Source organism: Acipenser ruthenus, chromosome 9, assembly GCF_902713425.1.
Source record: "Acipenser ruthenus chromosome 9, fAciRut3.2 maternal haplotype, whole genome shotgun sequence".
NCBI classification, from domain to species: domain Eukaryota; kingdom Metazoa; phylum Chordata; class Actinopteri; order Acipenseriformes; family Acipenseridae; genus Acipenser; species Acipenser ruthenus.
In genome coordinates, this window is record NC_081197.1 from 8,585,800 (window position 1) to 8,607,996 (window position 22,197).

General features: G+C 37.6%; 1 protein-coding gene across 2 annotated transcripts in view; it reads right to left on the minus strand.

The window, feature by feature from the left end:
• Positions 1-2,965: 2,965 nt before the first annotated feature.
• The window catches only part of LOC117972856 (probable ATP-dependent RNA helicase DDX10), a 90,658-nt gene continuing 71,426 nt past the window's right edge, over positions 2,966-22,197 (minus strand). For both annotated transcript variants that reach the window (XM_034923225.2, XM_059031064.1), the window contains exons 17-18: positions 9,122-9,282; positions 2,966-3,866 (exon numbers count right to left, since the gene is read on the minus strand). In XM_034923225.2, the coding sequence (XP_034779116.2) occupies positions 3,668-3,866; positions 9,122-9,282 (360 nt within the window). In that variant the 3' untranslated portion in view covers positions 2,966-3,667. The remainder of the gene's footprint in view (positions 3,867-9,121; positions 9,283-22,197) is intronic.

Below are 22,197 nucleotides of genomic sequence, written 5' to 3' on the forward strand. Positions count from 1 at the left end.
ATATCATTTTTGAGAGCTTTATTCTTGAATTTCAGAAGTACAGGCATGGAGTGATGTCTACTAATATAAAAATGTGTAAATCAGAGGCACATCATTTAGTGAGCATGGGCTTAGCTAGAAATGGTTATGAAAGTTATATTAGGGATGAAAGGGATAATGGGTTCCTACTGTATATAAAACAGGCACGAATACTTTAGAAAGATAAAACTTGTCTAGTGATTCCTTGTCCCCAAGCAGTCTTCATTTAATGTGGAACGCAGTCGTTGGCATAATCACTTTCAAGCTGTTCCCAATTGGGCTTCTTTAAAGAGCACAAGCACAGATTTAATTCCACATCGCCTAATCTTTTTCAAACAAGTTGCAGCAAAATACCAAGCAAAGGAAAAGAAAAATCTCTTCGATGCTCGCACACAGGAGGACAGATTACAATAGTTAATTTTCCTCTTTTTTTTTTTAAACATTTAAAACTCTACCCAAGGGCATAGCTCTTAGTCCTTTCCCCACATTAAGATTTCTTTACCAGTTGATTCACTTGTACATTTCCTGATTTGACTTGCATGTGGATACAGTGGCAGATGGACAAGTTGACCTACAAGATAAGATTGAGATAAAGAACGTCCAGGGAGATAATCTGGGACACGTAAAAAATACATTGAGACCTTAAAGAAATTGACCTCCAGAGACAGGAGAGATGCTCCCTTAAGTTAGTCAATTATTGGTTGGGTTGGGGAAAGGAAAAAAAAAACTGCAGCAGGCACAGTCAACCAGCTTTGCATTGACTAGTTAAGTCTTGTTGAAGAGTTACCGAGAATATCAATTGAGGACTGTATACAAAGGAAGATCCTGTGGAAGGCTTGCACGCCCAGTGACTGGACTTTGATTTGACACTTTACAAAACTGTGGGAATTCAAATATAGTACAAACTAAAATATTACTTTTTGTTAAATTCCAAAGTAATCCTTTTTCATATGAACTGACACGTACAACTATGGCCAAAAGTTTTTCATCACCCTATAAAAAAATGTGACATTCTAAAATCTAACATGAAATACTGTACTACTATTATGGCTTCCGGTAGACTTTTGCGACATCATTTTGTAGTTTCTTTGAATACACAATGTTAAATAAAAATATCTTAATCATGTTCATATATATATATATATATATATATATATATATATATATATATATATATATATATATATATATATATATATATATATATATTTATTTTATGTCTCAATCCTAAAATTCTAGGTGATGCAAAACTTTTGGTCATAGCTGTACTGTAACGCTGATTTGGGGGTGGCTGTTCAGCGAGTTTACAGAATACACATGGCCGACGAGTGGCACCTAATCATTCCCCTTAAGGATGTGACTCGAGGATCCCTGCTGGATGAATTTGCCAGAAAAACAAAAAAAACAATTAACTTCCAATCTTCCCTAACAGAAACAGCTCTCAACTCTGTTCTACTGCAAAACAATGAGGTGCTTGCGTGCTATAAATAATATTTTTCCAAGGCATGTTTTGCAGAAGTGTGAATGGAAGTACAGTTAAGCACAGGGACAGTACACAAGCTGTGACAAAAGCATTACATGAATTTCTTTTTTATGACATTCAATAATGTATGCAATACTTAACTACTAGTAGTATTGCAATGAACTACAGAAGTGCAGTAGATTAGGAATAGTTGACCATTAAACTCTCCTTGATACACAAAACTGTACTGGAATTAATATGGACTAAACATTTCAGGTGGCCGTCATCCACTTGAATAATATTGTTTCATCGATTGCAAATGAACATTAACGTCAAATGAATGTTTACACATTTAAATACGGACTCCAAAATGCATATTATGATTAGACAAACATGGATACAGTATTATAACCCTTTGGGCAAACTCTTTAGACCCCAATTTGAGAACCACTGTAGTAAATAAATTTTGTTAGAATCACATACAAAGTTACCACCAGCACCACCCGATAATATTTACTGATGTGGTCACTTTATTGTACATCCTGTCGTTAAATTTTTGCCAATCCTTATACACTTGATCTCCCAGTGGAAGTCTGGAAAGCAGGGGGCTCCTGTGATCAAAAGAAATGCCACACGGTTTATTAACTTGACTGACTCATCATGTACCCACTTACCTTTTTATCTGGTTCTTTCTGATGAAATACACACCTGTACAATGTTTTTGACTCCAGTACCAAAACAAAGGAAGTAACACAAGTATTATTTGGCCACTGTTAATATATTGTTTTACTCTATCGGTGGTAGACAACTACTTCCTAGGTCAAATCTAGAATAAATGATGTGTATTTGGAAGGCAACTAAAAGCTATGGTACATAGCTAGAACCACATTATTTGGAAAACTTGAAGATATACCAAAGGAAAACTTGATGATATACAGTAAAACAAACAAACAAACACTCATACAGGGCGGACTACTTCTTGGTCACTTTTAGCTTTACATAAATACGGTCCTGAGAAATGCAGTCATTATTACAGCTGCATAGTAACTAAACAGAGATTGCCTTAGCCAGCTCCTTTGTAGAGCTCTGAAAAGTCACAACTGTGGGTTGATCTTTAGCCCGTCAAAACAGTGGGACCAGAAGACGTGCTTCCATTTTAAAAATAAAACACCATTTATTTGCAGTTATCTTTCCCTTGAGTGATTTATAACAGGCATGATGTACTAAGAATGCTCATCACTGGTATTACAAAGCTATGGACTGTGATTCACATCCTATAGTACTTGGAACAATAAGGGCTTTAAAACTGCACCCTTTTTTATGAACCGAAATAAAACTACTAATGTTACAGAACTAGCAAGAGTGCTGGAGCGCCTAATGCAATTATTAATTTAGCACATCAGTAAATGTCTTATGCATATAGGCCAAAATAAAAAAAAAATAAAAAAAACAACAGAGTACAAACCACAGCAAAACGCAAGTACATACAGTTACTTATTTTTTTATTACTTAAAACATACTTTTGCAAAATGCTTAATATACTCTACATTAAAGGTTGTTATTAAAACACACAGAATCTTGTGCAAAGATGACATTTGTTTCCATAATGTTTGACAAAAGAAGTATCAATCAGTGTCAGCAATGTTTCTTCACATGGATTATTATAATAAATGGGGATAGTTGTACAAGGCGGCAGGTGGCTTAGCATATTAACTAAATGCAGTATGTTAATCTCCTATATTCCAGTTCAAGTCACGTAAATCCTGGCAGGGAGCATACACTTTGAATGGGATACAATGCTTTCTTGAATGTCGGTGCCAGCCAGCACTATATGCTAATTAAACTGTTTAACAGGTTAACACACAATACCAAGGAGTGGTTACTGATTAACTGTCCGGTGATGCTGTTAGACTGGTGTTTGAGTAAAAAGACATTCAAAGACTTATAATGTACACATTCACAGACTTTTGAACCTACAATAGGAAGGAAATGGTTTTTTCTCTTTATATATTTCTCTGTATTTCATTTGGATTGTGTATTTTTTTAAGTCAATCTGAATGCATGTTGCACGCTCCTCACCGTCTGTCTGAAAGGACTTCATCTGTCCCACTTGCCAAATCAATACTGATAAAAATAGTTAGCCAAATAGAAAAAACTGACCCAGAAAACAACCTCCAGAGAAAAGAATTAGCTCCTGCTGCCGAGCAAATGTAGCACAAGCTCTTCGTCTTCTGCCAAGGACAAGCCAGTATCCAGGGGCTTGAGCAGGCTGGCATCGCCGTGACTCTTCCTCTTCTTTCCCCCTGCAGGCATCTCCTCCTCATCAGGGCTGCTGCTGCTCTCACTGCTGTAGCTTCTCTTTCTCACCCTCTTCTCAGAGGGCGCGCTGTTGAACAGAAATCAAGGATTCTCGTTAACAGAGGTGACAATCAATAGCACATATCCTGACGGGACACAAATTATTTCAAAACGAGGTCAACTGACCCGCTATATATATATATCACAGGATCACATAAAATTACTGTTTAAGACACCAGCTGACAAAGTAACAGGAATTAAATTATCGGTTTGCTTGTTGAAGCTCGTAAATAACTTGACATATATAGTCAATGCTTCGGTGCATCTCAGAAGTAGTTCTTATATTTCAGGTTAAAGTAACTTGAACTGTGTACAAAACAGAGTGCTTGGGTCATTGCATGAGGTGATTACACTACTGCACCCAGTTTACCTGGAGATAGCAGAGGGCCACAACTTGGGTCCCCAGGGGCCGCATGTGGTCTGGATAACAACCAGACTGTATGCAATTCAGATATGAAAGGATCATTTATTATAATAATAAAACAAATCATCTACAGTACACTATTTAAAGTTTGTGCTGTGCCATTTAAATCTAATGTGTCCTTATGCTATTTATTCTGTGCCTTATAGGTATTATATTATGCAATTAAAGCACTGTGCATCAGTGAATCTTGGCAGTGAAAAATTTAAAGGCCCTAAATCACAGAGTCTTGTTTTTATTTTCTGCGTACAGTCTGGCCTTTGTGCAACGATTTATAGACCCACTAAATGAGGACAAAGAAAATCAAAAAACATGACCTGCTTAACAAACAGTGTATAACAGGCTGCTTTTTTTTTTTCATTGCAGCATTTTTGTATTACTACTATACTGGAGGAGCAGCAGAACACCTCTTGAATTGCATTGGAATACAGTATTAATCCCCTTTGGTATCTTGTAAGTTTAAACACATGTCAGATATTATTTCGTAACGCTCTATAGCAAGCAAGACACAAATTGACAATTTATGTTAGAATGATTGATTGTTTTCACTACTTCAGATGACTTATGGCACAAGATGAACTGGAATCTTCCATAAACCAGGCAGCTTGATTGTGAGTGGGTCTGGGGGGCTCAGCAATCGTGAGTCTGCATCAAATGCAGCACTTGTGAGGGCGTGCTGTGTGCACTGCTTAACTAGGCAAATCCCAAAATACTCAAGCTTAAAGACATGTACAAATGTACATGCCAAAAGTTAAGATGAAAACTAAAAAACAAAGTTACTCTTTAACAAAACACTGCTCTACTGTGCGTCTGCGGCCCCAAGGCCATGCTCACCTGTTTAATATTTGTTTAAAAACAACCACATTTATGTGGCACACACACACGTACGTCACATGCCTATTCCAGATGGTACTGTAGATCCAGTCAAGTTCATTAAAGGTGGTGGGCTGAACTGTAACTCCGTGAGAGGCTGTACAGAACATCAGCAAGCTGATTGGTCGTTTCATTTTATTGCCAAACAAAAAAAAAAAAAACAGCACCTGTCTACCTGAATTCAGTTCCACAGAATGGGTTTCACAGGCACAACTCACAGGCACAACTAGGACCTGAATTCCATCAAATATTATAGTGCTGTTTAATAATTCTCTACAGACAATGATATGCCTAGAGCGGTGCTGTAATCTGGATTTTCTAAAGAACCAGGTCAAAGAGGCAGAACATGTGCAACAAACATAGAAATATTTACCTGCATACATTTATTACATTTATAGGTAATTCGCAGGTAATGAAAAACAAACAAAATAAATGGCAGTAGGGTAATTGAACAACACATGGAAAAATGAGCTCCGATCTGTAGCCTGAACTAGAGCATAAGCTGTAGAGATACTTGAGTGTATCCAATGAGTTGCAATATAGGAGACATGAGCTTACACAGAAACAAACATCCATCCGTCAATCCAAAATGTACACAGTGTGTGCGCTGCAGGCTTGTGCGCATTATAAGGCTTTAGGGTGCCAACAGAAGCAAACAACACGAACGTGGGGAGACTTTCACAGCATTCTCACGACTACAGTCACTCTTCATTCACAAGGAAGTCTTTTTTGGGGCGGTATATGGTGCTGCTACTGCAATGGTTTCTCAGAAGCCAGTTTAAATGGTCTATACTGCCCGAGATGGTTATTTTAAATCCTTTGGCATGACACATTGCCAAACATAGAACAATATTAAATACTAGACTGCTATTTATAAAACGAATGCCTGCATGTTGCATTTAAGCATTTGCATTGCTGCATTAATAGAAAAAAAAAGAGTGGCCTGAATCCACATCTGAACAGCAGAATGAATTAAACACATACCAGTAACTAAGTCACAGTCATGTATTAAATGGCAAAATGAGAACAAAGACAGACTGGGCTTCAATAAAACAGCATACCTTAGACCCCATGATCTGCAAGGTCACATTGAACAGCAGGCCCCTTATACATTAATTAATTAATGTATTTATTAATTATTCCTCACCTTCTCAAAACTGTTTACCAGTAACGTAGCGACAGATGCAGATATAAAAGGCGGCTGTGGGTAGTATTTCTGGACAGAGGCAGTTTTACATGCTGTACAGTGCAGGAGGTCTTCCTGAACTCCAGCTGTCTCAGAGTAATAAAAGCTCATTAACACTACATTTACCATCTATGACCTTTGCAAAGGTTATTCCCTGATCAGGTAACACGCAATGTTAAATGTTATTGGGAATTAAATAAATATACTTGCTGTACATGTTGCCAAGTTTACTGCGGTAAATGATCTTGTGGTACTGAGTCACCTTTCTTTGTGAGGCATCTACTGTTACACTCCTATTCCCTTTTTTTCAATAAATTCTACCACTTGGTTTTAAAATACCTTAAGGCTATAGATGTTACATGTATAGTACAGTACTTGGCTTTTTCTATAAAACTCCACTGCGTTAAAATTGTGTCAGTGCAAAACTCTCAGGGATCCAACATGCTTTCCAGACAGATTTTATTCAAGTAAGGGCTTAATAATGTAGCCTTGAAGTGTGGAACATTCTTGACGAACATACCGCGGCCACCGGACGATGAACAGAATTGCAGGCGATGGAGTGAAAGCACTTTGATCTGTGCGGACAGGAATCAAGAGTTCAGGATCCCAGAGGACTCTCGCTCCACTGCAACATTATAGTCTTCATTTGAGGCTTCAAACCAGGGGGACGACTCATGGATGCTTCTTCTCATTGCAGTCTCCTAAACTTCCAGGAATACCGAGTATGACATTGATGCATGTTGACCGGTCAGGATCACCTTTACTCCCGATCAACGGCTTTTGAAGATGAATGTGCTTTTCACGGCCTGAATGCATTACAGAGCACTGTGATGTTTGTTTAATAAACTCATCACTTCCTTTTAGTTCCTCCTTTTTTGTGGATATTAATGCAGGTCAAGGTTCTGCAGCAATGGCCATCAAGGATACCGTTCTGCTGGTGATTTATCGTGCCTACTTCGGAATTGACCAGGGAAAGCGTTCCAGATGTCAGCTGTTTCACTTTCTTTTCACTTGCACACATGTGCCAGCAGGTAAAAGGCACCTTTGTTCCATTATACCTGCGTAACTTAAGTTCTAGGTAGGTCTTTTGATTGACATTCTATACATTATTCATTTTCACCAAAACAAAACCACACTACTGCTGACTGAGCACAAAAATATCATAACTATTTTTCGAAGTATTTTAATATCAAAACAAATTTTAAAATGTTCTTGGGCTCAGGGGATAGGAGCACAATAAACAGAAAGTAATATGTTTACTTAAACTCAGCAAAGATCTTCTCCATGTATTGCAGGTTCACAGGCTGATAAACACAGCACTTTTAAACCCAGACCTGAAGACACATCTTTTTTGCTCGATATAACGTCACATTTGTACAGCAGTTCTGTCTTGATGTATGCTGCGATACTGAAGGACACAGATCAATTCAGAGCAGGCTGACCTTGATACAGACACTTGCCTGCTTTTCATTCAGCTACTTCATACCCTTGAACATTTTCAAAAAAGGACACAAAAAATAAGAGATTTGTAATCCAACAAAAGAGCAGTGTCCCCAGGTATCCGGTTCAGTTCAATCCATTTGCTTATTTGAGAAAAATATTGCTTGCAGTGTGAAACTGACTGCCCCTAGAGTAAATGTTAGTGACATAAATACCAGAAAGCCCCACTACATCACAGACGTCGGCTCCAAACAAGCTTGGTCTCCATTAGCTATATCAATACCATGTAGAACAGCAGACCATCAATGGGAGTGTTTAATAAAATCTGACGAAGCTGCATCTGTCGTGTAATTAGATCAGATAAATCCCACGGACAATGCTTAAGGACCGATACTACTGTACTTTGTGACCCATAGTGTAGGCCTTTAGCTTAAGCGTCCTTTGAGGGGGAAAAAATAAAATGCATTTCCATAGAAATCAACAATAATTACAGTGTGATTTGTGCACCATGCTGTACCGTTTACAGCTCCCGGAGAAATAACTGCAAGCGACTGCTACGAGTGCCATCAAATCATTCAGGCACTATGAGTAATCTGTGTCCTGTTTTACTGAATTGAGTTATCACATTAGAAGGAACAAGCACATACTTTGCCAGGAGGGTTCTCATTTGGGCTGCCTTGCTAGTACAGCACACAATGGCAGCATTATGCTTTAGTGCTCTCGGTAGGGCACAGCAAATGTACAGCAAAATGTGATCTGAATTTACATCAGTTGGCTATTTGCCTATAAGATTCAGGCAGATTACCAGCTGCAGAAGTGCTGTTAGGCATGTAGGTATGTAACAAAACAATCTATTATGGGATCAGTCAAAGAAAGCTCACACATTAAAACATGTATACCTCCCTCTATTTGTGTTTTTCATACACACTGCAAAAATAACTAATTGGTAAGGCAGAAAACCATATTAATCTTTTATAAAAGCTTAAATTCATAAAGATAATAGCAGTAAATGAAGTAAAATGAATAATTACATCACAGAGTGAGTCTTCACTTCCTAATTTAAATAAGGAGGAAATGAATCCTCAAATGAATACTTGTTAGATCAGTAGGACTTTGACTTAAGTATATATACAGCTTGTCATCCAAAATGAAGGCTGTAATGCATCATGGAATGAAAATCTCAAATTCCTGCTGAGAGAGCGTATGCCTTTATAACAGCAGGCCAACAGGCTGCATAATGGATCTATTATGAGTAGGTAGAGTTGCTATTGGTAACAAATTCAGCTAGTTAACCCCATTGCCCATTGGATGGATGATCTAAAATGACACAGTATTAATGTCATTTAACATCTCACAAACTTACATCACATCTTCTTCAGCGCTCGTCTCCTCATCTTGATTAGAGTCCCTGTGTTTATCAGGATCAGGCAGGGTGCTGGGGTCAAACTCTCCTTCATTATCACTCTGGTCAAGGTAGGCCACCACTTCCTCCTCCTCCTCCTCCTCACCTTCATCACTTCCACCCTAGAATTACAAGGAAAAAGCAATTGTTAATTTCACATGCCTGAGTGTTTAAGTTGAAACCTGCAGAGGGCATTTCCTCTGAAATAAGCACGCTGTCCTAGTCCCTAGACCAGACACAATGTCTTTAAAATGGGGTATTCATTTTTTTTTACTGTCAGGGTCTAGACTTGTGGGAAGGGGGCCAACACTGATACTTAAACAGCGTTAAGCCACTACCAATAGGATTTTTTACAACCTCTGGCATTGTTGCTGACCATTTAAGTCATGCAGGAGGTTTTGTCACACCAGCCCATTTGTCACTGTCATGCAGCAGTCTGTGTGGTACCACAGGTAATTTAGTGCGACATCAGCAGCTGCATAATTCCGCAGTAACCAATGCTGCATACTACATCAAGAAGTCAATATATACAGTAGTACATATGCATACAGCACATGACATATATGGTAGCTTGAACTTTTACGATACTCCACTTAAACAAACCGTAAAAGGAACAGCATATCAAATACTGTATATCATTGGCTTTTCTGTTATAATAAATCCTAGTTCAAATATATCATGCTTTTCTCATTAACCCCATTTGTTCATATCGAAAATCACCGGAAACCAGCTACCGATATCCGACTGCATTTGTTCTACAAGGGTCTAGGCGGTTTCATTTTACACAACTCGGAACATTTCAACGTACAGTTTTGATACAGAGAGTAGCGCTACATGGTACAGAAAGTTCATAAGAGGGAGGAAAATTAATTTTAAAAGGACAGCTAGTATACTTTGTTACTGTAATGTATTCCTATATTGCAAGGACATTGACAAATTGCCTCCATTAATCCATCTAAATTAAAACAAATCACATTATATATGTTTTGTACCAAATAAACACACCGAATAAGGGGAACTCAAGGAGTAGGTCATTTTAGAAGACAGTTGAGGGTTAAAGACAGCAAGGCGATTTAACAGCAAGCTCATTTTAGGGCTGGGGATATTTCTCAGTAGGAGTGGAAAACACTTCACTAAACGCTGTTGGGGCGTTCTTTGTAACTCAGTGCCATGGTAGAATACAGGGTAGTTTTCACATCAATTTAGTTTAAAGTTTAAAGATGACAAGCAAGCCCTGTTAAACAGCCAATATTAAAAGATAGGGATGATGGTTTGAAAAGAAAATGTGGTGTTGTTAATAGTAGAAATGCAGACGTTATTCAGTTTTGTCTTTTCTCCATAAAAGTAGGAGCAGCAGAAATAAACTAGATTCCAACCTGCAGTGTGCACATTGTGAAAATCAATGTGTCTTCGCATTTGCTTAACCCTTAACTAACAAACAAAAGAAAACTGTCACGTTGCAAGGTGCTGATGAACAATGTCAGACATATTGGCGTGTGTTGCTAAGCGTGTTAATAAGTACGGTGCTGGATCCATAATTATATTTCACATTTAAAAATATCAGATTCAAATGTTGTCATTTTTAAACTGAACATGTGTATCCTAGGCATTAATTAAATGTACCATGATCAACCTCCCTTTATAAAAATTTAGCTTTGGGCATTTTAGCATATTGCAATTATCTTGCAACCACAAAAAAAAAAGGCAATATCCTTTCCTCCAACCCTACTGGATTGCGCACACTGACAAGGTATTCCAATCAGGCAGAATTCTTGTCTGATCTATATAATAATTCTGCCCTCATTCAAACCTCTCAGCTTTACAGCAACTCAACCCTAAATCAGTGCATTGACTGATCGTTAATAACACCGGCTGCCATTTGAACATGGTCCTAACACTGTGCCGTTTACAAGACTACAGGCTACTTTAATGTATAATAATGATGCACATGACAGGGCTTCAGTTTTCTGGTGGATTGCAGGGGTGATAATTTACATTACAGACCACTCAACACACTTATTTTAATACAGAGCTATTTAACCTTTTTAAAAAGCAATAATGAGAACCAGGAAGTTCCTCAAAACACTTTGCTGCAATTTGACTGTACCTACTATTACCAAAGTCTTCACAAACCCTGCATCACATTTGAATAGGATCCTTCCCTTGAAACAAAAGAACCATACTGTGGAGTCATTCTTAGGACAGACATGTCAGGGTTGGAAATAAGATTCCTATTGCATAGCAGTTTCACCTCAGCCCTTAGGCTAGATATGCAAACCGCTAAAGCGCCCACCGCTAAATCCTAAAACATCCAATATATCACTCTCCAAAGCTGCGTTTTAATTCTTCAACAAATAGGATAAAGCAAAGGCAGAATACTGCAGACATGAAACAAACAGGTACATGTAATTCTACTTGTATTCACAATATCATTTCATTAACTTACTCCAACAGTTTATCGTTTATTTTGATTGTCCTTTTGCTATAATGAACCCCTTGATATAACGAACAAAAGGCTTGGACCCCAACAGGTTAATTATAGCAAGGGTGTACTGTACTTGATTATCGGTTTAATATGTACAGTATGAAAAACCACACAGTATACACAATATGAAAAATGCTTGCCGTTAAAGATTGACCCATAGAACAGTGAGCTAGTGTACAAATAGGTTTATACTGTAAGTTTACTCCTGCAATTAAGAAATCTAATCCTAAACACAACTGATATACATGTACCATTCGTATTATAAAATAAACACACAGACTACTGCTCCCAAGAATTTGGGATAATGGACGATTCCTTTTTTTTCCTTTTTTTTTTTTTTTTTTTTTACACTTTTTATTCAGAGATCGGTGCATATTGGGAATACATGTATCCAGGTGTCACATCTGCAACTGTCTTATTTATTTTCGAGCAGATGAGTTTTAAAACTATACAGCTGAAATGGTGTGTTACCCACATGACCTCATATTCTTTTGACATTTACAGATAAAAAGTTTCTATTTATACTTTTCATTATATTCTTAGATAAGTCTTTAGTGTTGACAAATGCCATTTCTAATATCAAATCCCTGTCCAAATGACGTCTTCTTGTGACCATACTGTCCTATAGAAGACTAGAAACGATATACCCAAATGAACCCTTATCTTCCCAGGAGACAACACAATCGGTTCGGTGGTAGGTTAAGATAAGAATATTCAATACTAATAATATGTTTGTTAAATGCTTTAAGCATTCGACATTTGCAGTAAACAGATGCACAATTACAAATTACCTGTGAAAGTACTGTAATTAAAATAAGCTCTTAAAATAAAACGCAACCATTTGCATTTTCTGGACTTATCAATGTCAGTCATTTTAGTTAATAATAGGTAGGTTACACTACAAATTAGTAATAGTCCATTGATTTTATAGGAACATTAAAACTGCCATAACATCCTCTTAAAGCATGCATGAGATTCAATACTGTCTAATAAACATCTGCTGACTCAATCTTTGCCATACTGCAGAAGTGGTTGCTAAGCAACCCTAAATAATGAAGCCTCAGATTCATTTCCCCAGTAATAATCAAAACTTTTTTTTGCATAGAAAACACACTACATCCACACTTCTGCTTCATTGTAAGGCTACAAGATACCAGTATGCATTGGGGACTAGTGCTAACGATGTGTGTCCAGTGATTAACCAAGATCAATAGCACACGGAATGGCCCTCAACGGTATCAGCCACGAGTCAATTAGCACAAATATTCTACAGCGTCAGACAAATATTAGTTCTACTCAGCAAGATTTACTCAGCAAGTGCATCTTTACTACAAGCACTGAATACCTAACAGGGCAAAAGGCTACTCCTCCGTGCAACTTTGCACTGTCAGTTCCCCTGAGCAAACCGTTATATGCAAGAGGCATGGATTTAAATACAAGAACAAAATTCACAACTCTAAGCAAAAGGCCAGTGTCTATCTATGAAAGTAGTTCTAAGGAAGTCCCAATACGTATTGTTTAATATGGCAACTAAATGAAATGGTATTATAAGTTAGCTACTGTACTGCATAACATATTAAATAGTATGCCGACAGAACGGAGTCACAAAATGCAGTATGGGCCTATTGGTGGTTATTATTATAATTATTATTATAATAATGTCACTGTTTATATCCTTCAGCAAATTACATCATTTACAGCTGATCTTTAAACTAAAGAATTAGCTAATTAAATAGTTTCACAGTTTATTGTTTTAAAGAATAAACCATCACCACCAGGCTCTGCTAAAAATGTAAAATGACCATATCATCTGATGCAAGCTACTTCATTTTGATAAATGTATTTTTTAGCACTGTAACTTGCACTATGATGTAAGCCCACACTATTTGCTGCAGACTAGGGTATTTGGTGGCTGACAGGGAAGAAATAGGTTTTTGATATATTGCTGTCCGTACAGCATTGGGTAATCAATCAGTGTCAGTCAAGGGCCCTGAACTCCCAAACAATTTTATATAAAACTCTAGGTAGAAACCTCTTGACTAACAATGAAGATAAACAACAACAAAAAGAAATCATCATAGAACACGTAATAAGAGAATGCAGCAGGATACAGTGTGACACAAGAAACAAAGTGGTACATGATTGGACAGGTTCCTCCATATATGCCCAGACTTGTGGTAACTAACATTTGGAATAGTGAGTTGGAAAATCTGGAGGCAACCCCTAAATGCTAAGTAATTTGGTCTAATACCCAGCACAGCAACTCTACATAAACATTTCAAGATGACATTTATGTAATTTGAGAATACACCTCAGTGGTAAAGTTCTGGTCCCAGGTGGCATCTATTCTCTATGGTCTGCTAGTGCTGGCATTGCCTGTATCTCCTCCTCTTTTTCTATTCTGTGAGCTATCTGTCTCAATACACTATATATCATTTTTTCAGAAGCTTTTACTTTGTGCTTACTTGATTTTATTTAATTATTTTCCACTGCCACTGTCTTATAGTTACATTTGTTGGCAGTTTGTTTTTATTTCAATGTTATTAATATATATTTTTTAAACAAATCCAAAAACACAACATTAAATGCAATGTTTTTCTTTATGTAGAAATACATGTTGCACTACAGTTTTACCAAATCAAAGAATCCGTTATTATAAAGTGACTTTTACTGCATCGCAGCGCTCCTCCTTCGATCAGAAGAATGTGGTGGTTTGAAGGGGGTGGTGATTTAATGTGTATAATAATGATGCACATGACAGGGCTTCAGTTTTCTGGTGGATTGCAGAGGTAGTAATTTACATTACAGACCACTCAACACACCAATTGCCACTTATTTTAATACAGAGCTATTCAACCTTTTTAGCTAAAAGTGCGATAATGAGAACCAGGAAGTTCCTAAAGACATTTTGCTGCAATTTGACTGTACCTACTACTACCAAAGTCTTCACAAACCCCTTATCACATCTGAATAGGATCCTTCCCCTGAAACAAAAGAACCATACTGTGGAGTCATTCTTAGGACAGACATGTCAGGGTTGGAAATAAGATTCCTATTGCATAGCAGTTTCACCTGTCAGATTTCGCATGTACTTCTTTTATTGCTCTGAGCACACTCTTAAACTCAAGGGAGGACAGAGATGTTTTGGACTCCTGTAGTGGATTGTTCGTGCACGAGGCTAGCAACATATCCAGATGACTTTTAACAATCAAGAAAATCACACAGACTTGTTTAATTTGAAGTTTTAACTAAATCAGAGCAGTAATAGTGCTCCTTCTGTTTATTAAATGCTTAATAATGGATTGAGTGGTTGCAAGCCACTTTGGATCCCTGTTAATAGGCAATCTGGGCGTTTCCAGTGCCTTTACAGGTTTAATAGCATTAATACTTCAGGTATGGTTATCACATACTCAGCCCTAGATATGCAAACCGCCCAACACTAAATCCTAAAACATCCAATATATCACTCTCCAAAGCTAAAATGTAAATCCTATACCTTATAGCAATGCATCAATATAAATGAGATATAAATTCAAAATTGTTCTTACCTTCCACTATATGGAAGTGTAGTTGTAGAACACAACGTAAAAACAAAAGCTGTGTTTAAAACAGAGACTTCTAAAAACGACCAAACAGCAACCAGCTTTTTCAGAGATCTTCAGAGCATGGACCATGCAACTTATAAGATCAAGTTAGGGGATACTTGACTTGGATTTACCTCAGCTTTTATATAGTTTTTTCTCCATTTAATGCATCAGAAGACCCAATTAAATCTCATTGTTACGGGCAGCAGTGTGGAGTAGTGGTTAGGGCTCTGGACTCTTAACCGGAGGGTCGTGGGTTCAATCCCAGGTGGGGGACACTGCTGCTGTACCCTTGAGCAAGGTACTTTACCTAGATTGCTCCAGTAAAAACCCAACTGTATAAATGGGTAATTGTATGTAAAAAATAATGTGATATCTTGTAACAATTGTAAGTCGTTGTCCTCAGACGCTGTAGCTCTGAGGTAGCTGCATAGTGAGTCTGCAGTGAGAAAAAAGGCCAGTGCAAGCTCATGAACTGCAACAAATCCCCAGCCTGCTGGATGCTTAAAATTAAGATAGATGAAAGGGGGGGAAAAAACACCAAAATTGTAATCTCTGCCTTTAGGGTTCTTCTTTTGATATACTTGGGCACAGCTACATGGGAGGTAAACAAAACTCTACAGTATGCACAACTTGGAGTATGAAACCTCCTACATTCAAATGTGTTATTCTTTGATATATCATTGCGAGTTTCCATCCCTATTAAAGTGCTTGCTAAGGGATTTGCTGCCTTCCTACTGAAGTTAAGAAAAAAACTTTCAGTTTGCTTTTTTTCTTGAGCCTCCAGCAGCAGATCCTGTAATTATGTAAATACATTTTCACAGCTTTGATTAGAGCCAACCTAAAGATCTACTGTACAGTGTTGTATTGAACAATGTCATACAAATGAATATCAATAAAACTAAAAATCTAAGGATCTGGATGGAATTAAAACTGACATATTAAAATGATCCCTGTACTGTACGAATGATCCAGTATAACCGAGACACTGACAAAACAACATGGAACACCGCCAGCTAGGAAACTGGCAAAGTCTTGATTTTACATAAGCATTTTCGCTTGCCGTTCTTTTAAAAAAAAAAAAAAAAAAAAAAAAAAAAAGAAAAATGATGAGAAAATCAATAGGTTTCAGTTTTAAGGAGAAAGAACAAATCAGTCTCTGTGTATTGTATCTTGTAATTCATCCTTGAAACCTTGTAGTCTTAGTAAAAGCTTTATAAATCCCTTGAAAGCTCAGCCCTATAGCCTGGAGATCGCAGGTTCAAATCCATGTCATTGCTGACCGCGACTGGGGGTTCACAGGGGGTGGCGCACAATTGGCCGAGCGCCGCACGGGTAGGGAGGGCTTAGATCGGCAGGGCAATCCACGGTTCACCGCACACCAGCGACTCCTGTGGCTCATAGGGCGCCTGTGGGCCTGCAGTGGAGCCATTCAGATCTGGGGGAGGGGGGGGGGGGGGGGGGGGGGGGGGAGGGGGGGGGTGTACGTGGTAGAAATGAATATTAAAATAAATCACATTTTTAAACTGGTAAATGCAACTGCATTTTTGTAATCATTAACCTTAACTCTATTGTACTGGCATTGCAATCCAAAGTAACTTTTCTACACCTGCCTCATCTCTTCTGCCTGAGGCAATGCTTGAGGTTGGTGCAGTTCGTGGTTTATTTACTTATTTTTTAACAAGAATATTAGTAGTGTAAACCCTCTCTTTTTTATTTTCATAAAAGGTGTCTGGCTTATCGAGGAAGCCTTTAGTTGATGGAACACGAAGCAACTTGGCATGGAACTTGGTTTCAGGAGACTAGGTTTCAGGTCACTGCACGTCACACCAGGGAAGACTTGGGACTTGATACAGCAACGCTGCCTCAAACTAGGTCTCCCCGCCACTATTGCTGAAAAAGTGGCTTCCCTCAGTTTAAGATGTTCAAGTTGCAGCTGGCACCACTGCGTGTAGAAATAAGACCTTTTTGTCTTCTTTTGTAACAACACCACATCCTTTGAAGAAAAAAAAGAGAACGCACAACTATTAACCTCCCAAAACACAGGGGCACCAGATCGGAATATCACAGCAAACCGCAAGATTGTCTTGGACAAGCACCAAGTACTAGATGGGGGTCCAGCAAAACCAGCACCTTACGACCACTTCCAATCAAACAACTTGCACAGATCATCCTGTAGATCAAAGTTATGCACAAACAGCCAGCCGAGCCAGATCTTCCAAAGGGGTTCCAGGATGTTTGTATGTTTCTCACCTGGGCATTCACTCAGCATTACATCGATCCATAATGCTGATGCATCTTGTGTATGACGTCATCTTGTCTTTGACATTTAGACAGTAAAGCCTTAAAATAATTACAAACTATTTCAGGTTTTTTAATTTGTCTCAGGTTTGCAATTAGTACACATTTCCAGGTGCTAAAATTGATCACAATCGTTGATTAAAAGGGTGTTGTATTAGTCTCATTGCCAATGTGTTTATTTTTGCTGGGATTTGTGAAAGTCCTTCAAATGCCACTGCAAGATGTGCAACATGAAGTCTTCCAGTTGTTAAGAGCTAAATTAAATTGTGCAGTGGTTCAATAGTTCCAAGCCAGATGGCTGCTTATATTCTTTGTCTGGCTCATCTTATTGCTACAAAAAAAAGTAACTATTTACAGCAGAAGACTGGTGTTACAATATCACAATATGAAGTTATTTTTTTTTATTCATTTACAGGTATAGCATCAATAAAAAACATTGGAATAAATTTTAATTATGGCTCTGCTATGCTTATATCAACTTTAAAAAAAAGTCAACATTGCAAAAACAACTAATATAACAGCATACTCTCAGCAAAGTTTCTATTATTTGGTACTTTTTACAGCTGCTATATAAAGAACAGCAGAGCCATGTTTAAAATGTAATCCAAGGGTAAGACTGGAAAAGATCCCAAGCAGATTGTATTTTAATGCCCTTTGGGCTCTCTCCAATTATTATTATTATTATTATTTTTTGTTTATTATTATTTGTTTATTTAGCAGAAGTCTTTATCCAAGGCGACTTACAGAGACTAGGGTGTGTGAACTATGCATCAGCTGCACAGTCACTTACAATTACATCTCACCCGAAAGACGGAGCACAAGGAGGTTAAGGGACTTGCTCAGGGTCACACAATGAGTCAGTGGCTGAGGTGGGATTTGAACCGGGGACCTTCTGGTTACAAGCCCGTTTCTTTAACTACTGGACCACACAGCCTATAATACATACTCGTATCAGTATACGGTAGCAGCGACAGGCCAACAACGACCTACACATTTGTGCTGTAAAACCTCTCTTTTTAAATATAAAGCTTTAGCTGGCAGTGCTTGCTTTTTTAATTGCACACACTTTATGCTTACCTTTACCTAACCTACAAACCAGGTTTTATTTTTTCTGGTCTCTAGCACTGATCTTACTAGGAAACATGTGTTCACTGACGCGGATCCCTGTGGACCGTGGCAAAACTTTTGGCAAAACTTTTGGAAGACGGGAACCTGTGGGAAGTGAAACAAGTCAGTAATTAGATCTACATTTGATTGACTACATTCACCCCTGTTAATGGATATTCTGGATATAAAACATTTAGCATACTGTAACAGTACTGCTACAGAAGTGGCAGTTTCCAAGGAAGATACACATCACATTTTAGTGATACTTCTTCCAGTTCCATCACTCAAAAGTTCACCAAAAAATTTACAAAAAATAATGCAGCAAGAAATCTTTTGAGGTCTTCATTTAATTGGAAATGGAGGAGAAAGAGAAGTGTTGATTAGTTTACTTTGATAGCTCATGTGGAGGCCTGATTCTATAAAAAAAAAAAAAAAATGTAAATGAAAAATAAAATATAATGAATACATAAAAACATAAATAAATAGACAAACAAACAACCTTATCTGTGAGTTGCAGGAAACCTATGCACTGAATACCAACACTGGAATGCCTCGTGCTTACTGTATATAAATCAAAGGATATTAAGCAGACACCAATTCCTTATACATTTCATATGGGCTGCAGATTAACAATTATTTTCAAGAGTGCTGGGTGCCATGCAGTAGGCTGGATTAGAATCTTGTTTAAGAATAACACAAAATTACTCCATCACCCAAAACTTGAGGTTCAAATCCAAGGCACTAAAATCAAAGCTTGCTTTGCTGATGTCAACCATTCCACCACACCTAGTTCATGGTTTTCTAGAACTACTGTGGGTGTGATTCACGTTTTCTAGCTGGGACCCCATTGAAGTGACACCAATACTAATCTATTACAGAGATGCAACTAAATGTAGATTTTTACAGTGTGAACAGAATATACAGAAAGACATGTATAGCACCCTTTTGTTTTTCAGGTTATCGTAAGTGTTCTATGAAAGTGCCAACATTATCCAACCATAATCCTTAAGTAGGTTTTCTTTAAATCCTACATCTGAATGGTCTGGTTATATGTGACCAAACATAAGTACATTCACAACCTGGTATCTTTTTAAAATGTTCATAGTACTATCCAGAAATCATTATTTTTCATGCTTTGTTGGCAGTCGTCTCAGTTCACAATTATGACCAAAGCTGTGCCAATTATTTCTCGTCCCCAGTATACCAAGTGTGGATTACAGAGGCTAAGCATAAAATAAACATGTTAATTTGTATGTAAAAGAAACAATGCTATGCAAAAATGTTCAAAAAATCATTTAGTAGCAATTGTAAGAAATATGTTACTGTTAGCAATGCAATTCGTGATGGTTTCGGAGAGCTTGATTGTGTATCCTATCACATTAACTTTCTAAAGTTTGCAGTTGACTGCTTCAGATAATGTAATGTTTCCATGCTTGCTAAAATCAACAATGCAGTTCAGATTTCCATTTCAATTTAGTTAGGATTATGCCGTTTCCAGGTTACAGCAGGTCCATAAACACTTTACTTAGTCTGAAACCAAAATAAAATCACCCTTTCAAATAACAAGCACTTGTGTAAAGAAGGACAAGCCAGAATCTGTTATTGCAATGCAGTCAGAATTTCAGCATGCCGGCATTATGCTCATACAGACCACTTTATTATCAGAGACAGAAACAGTTGTGATTGGGAGAAATAATTAATCAATACATACTGTACAAAGACATTTGTGTAAAATATGGGTGTAATCAGTCTAACAGCATGGGGACTGCATAGAGGAGTAATTATTTCAAATTCACAACTGCTTTTGCAGACTAATGCTTTTTGTGCAAATTAGTTTAGACAGCTTTGATTGGGCCGTATTTAACCAAAGCCATTTTGTATATATATGAGAGATTAGAAACAAGCTGTTTACAAAATGTGTGTATTTTTTCATGACACTGCTAGTTTCATCAAGTTCCTCTTTGCATTTTATAGACCCCCCTCTATGAGCTGAAATTTGTTTGGTTTATTTCAGGAGATGTGAATATTTCAAACACAGGGTTACAGATAAACTTGTACATCCTGGTATCTTTGAAGGTCATTGCAGCTAGACCACTGGAGCGAGTCTGAACTACAACACACCAGGAAGCAGCAGTAACTACTCATCTCGGCAAGTGGTTTATCTATGGCAAGCAAACCAAAAGATCTTCAGCTTAAGAAAAGGGAGACCAGAGATAATATTGCTAATTCTAGTAAGAGGAAAGATTTCAAAACCTTTGTTAGCACTCCATTAATAAAGCTTTTTTTTGTTTGTTTCTTTTTAGATAACCCACACAGTATAAATCTATCAAGTGATTTTTAGAATTATTTTTTCTGCCTTAAAGTTTTGACATTTTTTCTACATACTGCAGTTACTTTATCAAAGAGAACAATGCTGAAATATACTGTATAAGGCTTCAGAATTCAGTAACAGTAGCAAAGTTAATTAATGCTCACCTGCATTATTTATAAACTGCATTTTATAGACTATGGTTATGTGACAGTTTAAGTAGTGAATGAGATAGAACAATAAATTGATATCCTTTTGGCAGAATTTGAGCAAATTTAAAGCTATAAAAATCAGCAATGTAACAGACCTCCAATCACAGTTGAGGTCTTCGACCACAGAAATGAGATGTTGTGCAAAGAGGCTGAAAAAGAAGACAATATCCTGCCGATGGTTTTAGGACTTCACGTACAACACTGCTTACCAATCAAAGATGAATGGGTAGGGAGTTTTAATACCCTCAGAGCAGATGTGAAGAGAAAGTTAGCATATTCATTTCCCATTTAATTACAGTCAGTATCGCTGCTGAAAACTGACGGCAAAGAAAAAACCAGATGGCAAGACCTGCGTCAGTTATACACTCTGGACAGTGGTGATTAGGTGACCTTGTTTCCAGTGCTGCCAACTCATCTACAGTTTTTTTTTTTTTTTGTCTCTAGTGTCAAGCAGTTTACTGTCTACACATCTATCAGGTAGAAAAAAATATATATAATTGAGAATAGAAACTTATATTAGACTCTGCTATCTCCAACCTTCCACTGATTCAATGCCTGAACTGCAGTTAACTTGCAAGAAGACAGCTTGCCAAGTTGGCAGTTCTGAATACATTAACACTGAGGAATCTAAGGCCCCTGGGTGTGCCGACAAGTTGGATTCCAGAGACCTGTCGCCACACAGCACACATTTACAATGCCAAGAGGCATAGGAGGCCCTTTGATTTTTAAAGGTTCAAAAAATCAAAAATCAAATCATAATTCATGTGTTTTTCCACATCTGTTCTTGGTCTTATTATTAGATTTTTAATTGTCGATTCAAACAACCTTACTCCAAAACTGAAGTGTGGCAAACCGTTTTTAGACAGATAGATAGAGTTAGAGATACAGCTAGAGACAGATATATGCAATACACGTTCTGATAAGCTTGCAAACACTGAAGATTATGGTGGTGGCTTAAATATAGATTGCTAATGCAGAAGTAAGCAGTAAGCAGCAGATGGTCAATCTCGGACTGCTGAAGATAATGCCAGTACCAATAC